The 12,162-nt window shown below is 40.6% G+C and overlaps 1 protein-coding gene across 1 annotated transcript in view; it reads left to right on the forward strand.

Annotated features, from left to right (window-relative positions):
* Positions 1–6,929, forward strand: part of ROS1 (ROS proto-oncogene 1, receptor tyrosine kinase) — a gene marked incomplete at both ends in the record, with an annotated part of 71,573 nt that extends 64,644 nt beyond the window's left edge. The window contains one exon of the mRNA XM_080615895.1: positions 6,784–6,929. Within this exon, the coding sequence (XP_080472021.1) occupies positions 6,784–6,929 (146 nt within the window). The remainder of the gene's footprint in view (positions 1–6,783) is intronic.
* Positions 6,930–12,162: the final 5,233 nt, after the last annotated feature.

Raw genomic sequence — 12,162 nt, forward strand, 5'->3', positions numbered from 1 at the left:
TTTCATGCTTCAGTTCATGAAACTCCTCCTTAACTTCTCTTCAGGCTCATTTGGTGATTTTCACACAGGGAATGCCCATCAGACAACAGTATAGCTTGAATTTTATTCATCTACTTATAATCTTTTCATTTAGATGTATTTTAAAAGTCTAAACACTTGATAACCTCTTTACATGTCTCTATAGTGCACATGCTTATTTCCCCATGTATTCATAGTTTGCCTGTAGGTTATCTCACTCTTTCCCTAAGTACAGTCTTTCTAAGCCTGTTAAAATGTCATGCTGCGTATTTGACTGAAGGCCTAGAGTTCTGGTGATGTCTTAATGTTGCTGGAGTATCTGATCAGGGACGCATGCACGTCAGTTTTCTGTAGCTCTCCAGCTACTTACTAATTAGTGAGTTTATAAATCTGCATTTGTTTTTAGGTGGGACTAAGTGAAGTACGTGTTGGGTTTGTAGTAGTAGTAGAAGGATGACAGCCAAAGCAAGTGATCCAAAAGACTGTTCCATGATGGATTTTCCTGAACAACATTTCCCAAAACTATTATGCGGTCATTGGCCTTTGTGTGTAATGAAACTCCTGTCGTGAGCCTCCTGCCAAGAAATGCTTGCTCTTACCAGGAGACTTGGTTCCAAAAGAAAGAGCCAAATGTCACGCAAAGTGAAACGACAAGCCTTAAAATAACTATGATACTTAGCCCTACATGGATTCATACATCTTCCAAATTTTGTTAAGCCTTACCTACTTGTAGGTAGCTACACTTTTAGCTGGTCTGTGCATGCTGTCAGTGCTATTTCATAGGTGGGAGAGCTGGAAAACCTTAGATTTTCTCAATAACATTTATGAAGGTGCAGGATGACATACAGATTGCCAGTGTGGGTGAATTAATACAGACAGTAAGTATATTAGTGGTCTGGACAGCACTCTAACAGGATAGTGTGGGGATGGCAAAAGGTACAACAAATTTGTTATTGCAAGAGTTACCCTTCTAAAGGAGGCATCAAGTGCAATAAATGTGCCTGAGCAATACCATCAGCTTCTGGCACTGCTGCTTCAGAAGGGACGGAAGCAAACTCAGGACCATGACCAGGTCTACCAGGTAAGAGTTTTTCCTTCTTGCTCTTAGAGTCTTTCCCAGGACATTGATTGTGGGCATTAAGTAGCATTAACAACATTTTTTTGTATAAGTGAAGCACTATCCATCTGGAGGACTGAGACACCAGTGGGTTTTGAATCCAATGGGAATTGATTGAGCAGAATCCCCCTCACCAGAGTCCCCATTCATTTCTGAAAGACAGACTGTTTTTCTCCCGTTTTCAAGACGTGCAAATGAAATGTCATGAATCAGCATGCTAATAGGATTGCCCCGCATTGCTGTAAAAATAACCATCTATTTTCAGACATAACTTTTTACATTTGCACATACAACACAGCACTATATTTTTTCAGGTCCTAAGTGTGCCCCTTTAGAGATGGAAGCACCTGTTTGTTTTGGCAAACGTCTTTGCCGACATCAGACAACTGGGCATTGAGCAGCTGGAGCAGCTCCTTGTCTCTATGACCCAGGAGGACTATTCTTATCAGGGGTGCTCCCCACAATCCCTTCTGGACCTATAAGGAGAAAATGTCTAATTGCTCAGCAGCTATGTCAGAGCACCACGCTCTTACTGTTAGAAGTGGCTTCTCTGGTGAGAGGAGATGCAGGGCAGTTGGAGAAAATGCAGGGTAAAAGTCTAAAGAGTAGAAGGAAATATATTTGGCCTCACAGCCGTCATTTTTAAATCCCTAAGCTGGAGAAGTTTCCTGAAAAATGTGGGAAGTTGAAACAGAATTCTGTAATGTTTCTTTTTTTTTTCCCACTTTTCTTTCCAAAGCCAGTCACTCAGTACATTTACTTTTTTTGACAATTAAGGTACTTGCTAAAAATGTTGCTTGTTTATTTTAAGTCTCTGTGCAAAACTTTGCATTGAGGGGATTTAATATTAAAATCTGGCATCAGTGATTTCACCATTAGTTATATGTCTGCGCTCTCTGCTGGCTAACTAGTACTTGTTTGATGTTCCCTGTGTAAGAATCATCAGTTTATTTTCCTGAAACCAGCTGCCTTTTAAAAACTATTTTGCACACCTCTCTGAACTTAAAGCAACCATTTGGACAAACGGAAGCTCCTCTAAAGTAGATGTGTTGATAACAGACATTTTTAAAACCTGCTATCTAGTCTCCTTTGTATTTTTCTGAAATTCAGTAATCCTCTTCCCCACTTAGCTTAGTGAGTGCCTGACCCAAAGCCAGCAGAGGTCAGAGAAAACACTTCTTCCAAAAGAGCAAGTGGTTACAACACTGAAGGAAAAGGGGAATTTGGTGGTGTGATCATTTCTTATTTGCCCCCTACACAAATGCTGCTTGGCTCCAGAAAGCACACATGAACCATGTGATACTGCAAGGAAAGTCATGCTACTACTTGCTAATACTGGACTGAGGGAAAAAAAAATCAGATGATATGAGGTTATAAGAGCTGACATTTGTGTGGCATGGGTAAATATATATATAACCAACTAAAACTTCAGCACTGAGTTTACACTGGCTGTTTGACATCACCAGAAAGTTGTAGTTGTAGTTCAGGGGACGTTCTTGTGTAAAGCTAAGAGTGTGAAATAAATCTCTTCACAAAGCTACTCTTCCTGCTTTCTCTCTCCATTGATTGTAAAGGCAGCCTAGGCAAGGAGCTTAAACTGGACATGTAAGATCTGGATGATTAAAGCTTAGCAAAATGAATCTTGCTTTGTAACCTGGATAAGGGGGGTGCTTGCAGCAAATTATATTGCAGCAAATGTGGAACTGGCCTTCTTTGGGCTCTGATATTATAAACAATAAGAAACAAGATAATAAACAGATTTATATCTGTATTTCCCAAAACAGCTTCTTTCATGCAGAGCTTTCAGTCCACAGATCTTTGAAAAATCTATTAAAATAAAAAAAACAGTCAATGCTTCAAGCAGTTCAGTGCAGTGGAAATGCTGGATGAACACAATTCTCACTTTTAGCACCTTTAATGCCTAAAGGAATAGCAAAGCTCGGTGAGTCACCCTCAAACCATGCAAGATCATATGCTTCATTAAACAGGAAACACAGATATATCTCCACTGATATATAATACAGAGTGGAGTATTAAAACGGATATATATTTGTTCTATTTATATTCTTAATGGCAATGTGCAGAAACTGAAACACAGCACCTCCAGCTCCAGGTGGCCAGCAGGTATCAGGAAAATACTCCCTACACAGGAACTCTCTCCTTGAGCTAATCGAGATAGCTGAGGTGGAGAAGTCAGGGTTCAATAGCCACTTTTTTCACCCTTAACAAAAACATGTCATCAAGCATTTCTTTTGAATGTGTTCACTGGGGGGTACATCTTTCAGCCGTGCCAGTAAGTTAGCCAGTCTCTTGTTTACTACCATGTACATTGTGTGACAGAGACAAAAGACACACAGTGTATGAGAAAAACAAGAGGATATTAATGGGAAAAAGCAAATGTGGCTGCACTTCTAAATACTTTATAATATTGAAGGTGCTGAGCATCGTAAAGGATTAGGTCACCCAGAATTAGTAACGTCTCAGGCTGGCTGGTGTAAATCAGTAGCTTCCCACTGGTTTCTATGGAGCTTTGTTAATTTGTGCTAGCTGAGGATCTAGCCCTGAAATAGCTGTAATAGAAGATCAGCATCTCTAGATCAGTTTGTTCAGTATCTACCGATCAGCTTTTCTGCTGACATATTTTTTTGTCTTATATGTTGTCACCTTCTGAACTTAAACACCAAAAAAACCATCTGCTTATCAAGACATCACAAAAATTTACACCTTCTCAGGCAGGACTTCAAAACATGTTGTGAGCCCACAGAGTCTACTGAGCAGGCAAGGAAAGACTCTGTGGCCGGAGGCAGGATACATGGCGCAGCTCAGCACCACGGCTGCCCTGTGGCAGGAAGCAGCCGACTGAGATGCCGAGACTGGGAAGGGGGAAGCACAGATTTTATCAGGTGAAGACCAGTCTCCTCAGAGGAGACTAAGCAAGCAAACTCCATCCCTCATTAATAGGAGTCAGGTGATCGTAGTTTCTTGTGTCAATTAATGCAGGACTCTCAGCAGTAGGATTCTGCCTACCCCTGGAGAGATGTGTCATAATTCATTTGCCTGCAGTTTGGCTCAGATGTTGTGTTTTAAGCGCACCACTACTAGGAAAATTGTCCAGCAAAGTCAAAGCTACGTGCATTTAGGACCTGACAGAGGTATCTATGCATGTACACTGCTGAGCTTTGAACACGCCGTTTCAGTTGTTGGAAACAGTCTACCTGAAAGAGCACAGAGCTCAGTGGGAACCTGCTTCTCGACAGAATACTTAGCCTGTACAAAGCTTTGGACTGCCAGAGCTAGCTTGCTTCATGCCCTGAGGTACATTGTTTAAAAAGAATGTGGGTAACTCTACACTATGCAGCAGCCCACAGTGTAGACAACCGCTCAGGATTTAGGCGCTTGGAGTTGACTCCCCAGCACGGCTTCGGATTCCACGAAGGTGTTCCTTGGACGTCTCCTCTTGGGGTGTTTTGCTGGCTCAGCCAGGCTTTGCTTGTGAAACCTGAGGGGATCACATCACATGGTTTATCCTGCATTTACTCACGTATAACACAGCATGACTATGCATCAATCAACTAATTTTAGCAATGTTAAAACTGAAGAAAAAAGAATGATATCTTATGAATATACTGACCCACCTCCACACTCTATCTGCCTTCAAATTCTTAACTTTTTTTGAAAGGTACATCCAGAGATTATTCAGAATACTGTGCAATGGCCTATAGTTCCCAAGGTGTTGGTAATGTTTCTGAGGGAATTCCACAAAGTGTAATGATTTTTTCATCAGTTGCTCATTTTCAGTATCTTCCGTCTCCATCAGTTATACAACTGAGCAAAAATCATTTGCTTGTTTCGCTAACTTACATGAGAGGCAAGAATTGTACTACATAACTTGACATCTGTGCATAGAATTTTTTTGGCTTGTACAGCAGAATGACGCTAAGCTTTCATAGGTGCCGAACACTGCGCTAAGAGGAGACACAACAGTGATAGAAAGGGCGCTGGTAGTCAAAAATCTTATTGTGAATGTAGCAAATTTCACCTGCATTGTGTCATAGAAGAAAACTCATCAATGTTATATTCTTATTTGTTATATTCTCCATCTTTTGATAGGATAAGAATATTCTGCAAAAATAGTCTTTCTTGCTTATTTTGTTCACAAAATAAAACCAAGGCAAGGTTTGATTTTCTTAAGCTCTTCTCTATAATGAGAAACACAGTGGTGTATAGGCTGAAAAGTTTTATAATATTTTATATATTTTGTAGCTCTTCAGACCTGTTGGGGAAAGAATTAGTAATGTATCTATATATCTGGTAAAAATATCTCAGTGACCTCATACTCACATTTGTGTAAACATCACCTCATCAGTTCCAGATACTTATACAGGAAACAAATCTGAATGCTCCTCTAGTGTTCTATACTTAGGCAGGTCAGCCGGCATATGTCTGGTCTGTAAATACCCAGTTTTACTTGGGTCCTTATTTTAAGGTTTCTCTCTTAAGAGTTTGCTGCGAACATGCCCTCAGCATTTGCCAGTGAGACTTTTCCAAAGCAAATTGCCCCTGAGGGTTCCCATTAAAAGCGTTATTAAACAAAAACTAAATACAAAGAAGAGCTGTACTGGTTGGTAAAGGCTTAGTCAGGATTGAATTACTAAATATTGCCATAATAGTCTTGAACTGACAAAGTGAGTATCAAATGATTTTTCATAGCTGTCAGTCACTGTGGTTTGTGACCACAGTTTGATCCATGTCCCAATCCCCATCTTGCTAACAGCTTTCTAAAATCAAAATTCTCCTTTGTGTTTTCATGATAATCTTTCCTAACATTCTGTAGCATGCAGAACAGACTTCTGACTTTATAGCTTGGAGAGGCATGTGATTATAGTGACATAGTAAATTGTATATTGCCTGGTGCAACAGTGCTTGCAAGTCTTTTGAACAGATAATCCTGAATGTCACATGCTTAATTTTCCAGTTGTGAAGTAAAATAAGGAGGGAGTGTAATAAAAGAAGGTACATGTTACAAAAATAAATGCAAAAAATAGCAGCAATTATAACTCGAGCCTTTAGTTAATAGCTTTTACATATATATTTTTTTTAAAGATATATCCCTGCAATAGATTTTTGGCAACCCTATATGTGAACAGCACCAAATTAGAGAAAAAATATAGTTTTAGAAATGGGAAAAATGCAGTGGATTGCCAAGTTCAAATCTTGAGAAAAACAGAATATTGCAAGCCCTCTAGAGAGACAGTATATAATGATTTAGTAGGCGGAAAACTGCGTATGCTACGGGACCCTTTAGCAGCATTATTAGCAGTGTAAACACAAAGGTAGAGTTTAAAATCACTTTGTCTTCAAGTTTTATGCAGGCTGTCTTTACCACCAAAAGAAGCAAGTCATTTATTCACAACTGTACTGCTGCTCGTGGATGCATGAATGGTGGTGACCAACCTTCCTGAAGTGATTTGCCTAAAGCTATAATCCATAGAGGCAATAGTAGAAAATACAGTCAAATCATTGGTCACTCTTTATGCGGTTCCTAAACCAACTTTCTCCAACAGCTATTTGATTTTGTTTGCTTTCTAATACTACATGTGTGTCACTCGGCTATTCTCTCTTCTTTTTCCTTTTTTCTTCTAATGCAGATAGTGATGTTCCGTGTGCAGATTCGGACAGTATTCCTTCAGCCATGCTAATGGAAACAAGGAATCAAGAGGGCTTAAATTATTTGGTATTTGTCAAAGAAGGCAACCAAGATCAAGGACGCATCAATTCTGCTCAGCTTAGTTAAATCTGGTTCCATCTGTTTGAAAGACAGAGGGAAAGATAAAAAGCGCTACCAAAGAAGACATAAGCCAAGGGAAATATTCTGCACATCTTCATGATTACAGAGATGTCTTAAAAAACCCAACAACTCTCTAAAACTCTAAAACTACTAGATAATATCATAAGGCACTGAATCATGTGTAGCAGAATAAGACAACAATTACGTATCTTTTGATTTTCTACATGTTATTGTTTGGATGTTTCAGAGGAAATAGTTTAAGGGAATAGAAAAATGTAACTGGACAGCAAGTGGTGTTGTTGTGGTGTTGATTAAATTTATGCAATCACATATGCCTCAGACACAAGCAGTTTTTTCAAAGAGGGAGTACTGCTGTGTTGTTAAGAAGAGACCAACTTGGTCATGAAAAGCAAAAGCAATTGAAATCTAGCTTCATTGTGCACAAACAAGATTTTATAGATTGAAAAACTAATATAAATTCTTGTTCGATGATCTCCAAATTAGTAAGCAGTTAATGAAGGGTGACTGGGTTGTCCACTGCTGGGAATCTTCTATTTCACTATTTAATTTGAACAAATGCTTACAATCATCTTGAATGTTAAGCTGCACTGGGATGGTTCTGTGAATCTAGACAGTCCTGTTTTCTTATATTACTTTTACTTTCTAATGTTCATCATCCTTGCTTATTTTTTTATCAGGCTGGGTGAAGTGAGATACTTTTCCTTTGGAGATCAGGTCAAAGTATGTAATAAAATAATATATAAATAATTACTAAATAAAAGGCAGCAATAAGCTTTTGGGAACGTTTCATAATGAACAAGTTTGCAAATTATACAGAGCTATTCACTGACATCTGTCAGGAAGCTAGAAATGTGCTCTGATTTTATGCAAATATTTGATAATGGGGGACACTAAATAGCTGTAGAGGGACTATGTGGTGGCAGAATGTATACATATTTTAGATGTAACTCCGCTGAAATCAAGCTTCAAAAGTTTCTTAAACGGAGATCCAGCACAGATGAACAAAAAATATGGGTTTTGACCATTTTACTCAAACAAAATAGAAATTGAGAGCTTTAGAATTAGGATTCTTCAAAGTCTTTGGCAAAGCTTATTCAAGCAGTCTATAATTGCATAAATATTTTTTCTTCATCTATAAATTAGTGTACAAGACAGATTTGCTAGTAACAACAGTTGCAGCACTTTGCTATGCTCACCAGACCATAAGTGACAAAGAAATAAATTAATGCTGCATAATGTTTCCTTCCTCTTTGAGTGCTGCTTGATTGGTTATACAGGCATTCCTTTCATTTCAATAACCTAAATAGAATCGTAGAATTGTAGAATAGTTAGGGTTGGAAAGGACCTTAAGATCATCTAGTTCCAACTCCCTGCCATGGGCAAGAACACCTCACACAAAACCATGCCACCCAAGGCCTCATCCAACCTGGCCTTGAACACCGCCAGGGATGGGGCATTCACAACCTCCCTGGGCAACCCATTCCAGTGCCTCACCACCCTCACAGTAAAGATCTTCTTCCTTATATCCAATCTAAACTTCCCCTGTTTAAGTTTGAACCCATTGCTCCTTGTCCTGTCACTACAGTCCCTAATGAAGAGTCCCTCCCCAGCATCCTTATAGGCCCCCTTCTGATACTGGAAGGCTGCTATGAGGTCTCCACGCAGCCTTCTCTTTTGCAGGCTGAACAGCCCCAACTTTCTCAGCCTGTCTTCATACGGGAGGTGCTCCAGTCCCCTGATCATCCTCGTGGCCCTCCTCTGGACTTGTTCCAACAGTTCCATGTCCTTTTTATGTTGAGGACACCAGAACTGCACACAATACTCCAAATGAGGTCTCACAAGAGCAGAGTAGAGGGGCAGGATCACCTCCTTCAACCTGCTGGTCACGCTCCTCTTGATGCAGCCCAGGATATGGTTGGCTTTCTAGGCTGCAAGCGCAAACTGAAGCCGGCTCATGTTCATTTTCTCATCAACCAACACCCCCAAGTCCTTCTCTGCAGGGCTGCTCTGAGTCTCTTCTTTGCCCAACCTGTAGCTGTGCCTGGGATTGCTCTGATCCAGCTGTAGGACCTTGCACTTGTCATGGTTAAACTTCATCAGGTTGGCATCAGCCCACCTCACAAGTGTGTCAAGGTCCCTCTGGATGGCATCCCTTCCCTCCGGCGTATCAACCGAACCACACAGCTTGGTGTCATTGGCAAACTTGCTGAGGGCGCACTCAATCCCACTGTCCATGTCACCGACAAAGATGTTGAACAAGACCGGTCCCAACACCGATCCCTGAGGGACACCACTCGTTACCAGTCTCCAGCCGGACATCGAGCCATTGACCACAACTCTTTGCGTGCGGCCATCCAGCCAGTTCTTTATCCACCGAGTGGTCCACCCATCAAATTGATGTCTCTCCAATTTAGAGACAAGGATGTCATGTGGGACAGTGTCGAACGCTTTGCACAAGTCCAGGTAGATGATATCAACTGCTCTACCCCTGTCCATCAGTTTTGTAGCCGCATCATAGAAGGCCACAAAATCGGTCAGGCAGGATTTCCCGTTAGTGAAGCCATGCTGGCTGTCACCAACCACCTCCTTGTTTTTCATGTGCCTTAGCGTGCATTCCGGGAGAATCTGCTTCAAGATTTTGCCAGGCACAGAGGTGATGTTTATATGATGATGTTGATATTTACTAACTAGCAGCATGTGGTAGCCAGAAACCAGGAAGATCTCAGTTTTTAGTCACTGTACCTGGATGACTTCATGTGTGTGCGTAATTCCACTTAACTTAGGAGGACTGCTCAGTCAGCAAGCCACAAACAAAGGTTTTGAAAACTGCAGGACTTCATTTATCTTTGTCTTTAGCAGGATAAGCTTCCAATCCTGCCAAAATTTTGTCTAGGCAACTCATTTCACATTGTGACTTCATCTGAGATGTGATATCCTGTGTCAGTTCAGTTTTGGGGAGATTTGAGCTGGAAAAGAATCATGCAAGAGGAAATCCAATGTCCACTGATACAATGTCAGCTCCAAGCATTACTCCATTCTCCCTTGCTCGTTTCCCTGCCTTGGAGAAGTGGGAATGCCAATTAAACTATTCCACTATGTTATGGTAAAGCTGAATTTGATGTGTGCAAACATCCATCACTTACATCCACCCATGATGCCACCTGCAAGGAGTTTCTTAATCCTTCACATTTCTGTATCACTCTTCTATTTCCACATCTTCCTAATTTCACCTTCTCTCTCACTCAAGTGGTGCTTCCTCTCTTTGTTCAAACTCTTCTTGATGATTCACTTTTTACTCATCAACTGTTATTCACTATCAGGAGGACACCTCTTGCCTTCAAGCAGTCAGCCCCTGATGGCAGTTTTCATAGCTGCTTTTGGAGCCAGCAAGGGAAAGACACATAACAGGTGATGAGAATGAAAGACCTTTCTAGTGCTTTGATGCTGTGCAAACACTTTTCAACAATAACTAAAATGTTAGTGTGTTATCAGTATTGTTTTCTTTGCAAATCTAAAATGTAGCACAAGGCGTATTGCTGTGAAGAAAGTAAACTTCAATCCAGTAGCATCTAAACCTGCCCCAAAAGAGGGGACATGTGCCCCCAGGTGCTGATCAGGGGATGCCCTAGGTAAACCTCTGGATCAGAGCTGCTTATTGTCTCAGGCTCTTCCTTGTTCGTTGATGCCAGTGCAGGCACTTGGCAAGATCACTGAGCAACAATGGTGAGCATGCTTCAGGATGTGATACCACGCACAACCAATCCACAAGTGCTGGGCTCTCAAATGGCAACAACTGAAGTCTGAGCTGTGCTTGGACAGGCATACCATGTAGCTTTAGCTGTCTTATTTAATCCCTCAACTGCAGACTTGACATCTATATGAATGGATGAAAAACATTTACTGCTACCTATGAATGGTATTTACTGCAACATAATATGAATGCTGTGGTTATTAATTAAAATTTGTAAATGTGAAGAGCCAGGGCAGATGTAACTTATTTACTAAGGCAGCATTTTCAGTGGCATCAATTCTACATCTTCAGTCTTCAGTCTCCTTGGTCTACAGCAGTTGGTAACACCTGACTATCACTGCATTTCTATTTTTCAGGGTTGCTTGCTAAAGCTTGTGAGCAGGTATGCACACTAATGACCAGATCTATCCAAAACCTGTGTACCTCATACTTTCCATTTGGGACCCTAATCAGGATCCAACAAAGGAAAAAGCAATGCTTTATGACAAAAATATTGAGTCCTTTCTGGGTGAAAGATAAAGTTATGGAAAGTCTATGCATGTAGCTGCTGTTGAGAGATATGCCAGGCTTCAGTGGGATCACTTGCTCATCCCTATGTGCCACAGAGGAAGTGCTCAGCAGTTTGACATGAGGTATGGGAATGTGGCTGTCAAGAACTCTGAAGAAAAGCTTACACAGCCTGAAAGGAGGATTTTTTTGAGATATGAAAGGAAAAAGATATGACTGAAAAATATGATGGGACTGAAAAACTAAGGGTGTCAAGATGAAAGGCAAAAGGTTGTGCAGTTACACTGCTAACACAACGGTTTTCTATTAGTCTTTGTTACCTGCAAAAACTAGTAAGTGGCGGGAACAAGAAACGTAAATTCACCACAGCCTTGCCTATCAGAGATGCTTGAAGCAGAGCCCAGGGCTGAGACTGAATTTGTTGTTCCCAAACTTTCCTGGTATCCTAGATAACAGAGACTAGTAACATCCTCCAGATCACAGGGCTTCTCAAAATTTGTTCCTTCACCACTTGTATGGAAGGGCCCAAAGATCCTTAGAGCAAGGCCATTGCACTTGCTTCCTACAGCTGTTTCCAGCAGAGAAAGTTTTGCCATCTATTTGGATTAACTGATGTCTCCAGGTTTTGTCTTTTATTTTCTTCTTTTTCTTTGACATCTGTGGCATGCAGCCTATGAGGGTTTGGGTCCTCAAGGATGGCTTTACCGAGCATAGTCAGGTGAAACTGATCCTCTGTGACTTGGTTTTAGGACTATGCAATTTAATAATAACTGTGAGGGAAAGCTTTTTTCTAGACTCAAATTTACCTCTTTCGACACAAGCTGACCTCAATTCAGCTATAGTAAATCTGAAAATAGTTTTTATGGAAAAGAATGTCTGTAAAATAGCCCTGACAGGTCTGTTAATGATTGAAAAATTCTAATTCACCTTCATTACTTTTAATTGATTATTGAAAGTTTT

The sequence above is a fragment of the Psittacula echo genome (genome assembly GCF_963264785.1).
Source record: "Psittacula echo genome assembly, chromosome: 4".
Lineage (NCBI taxonomy): Eukaryota > Metazoa > Chordata > Aves > Psittaciformes > Psittacidae > Psittacula > Psittacula echo.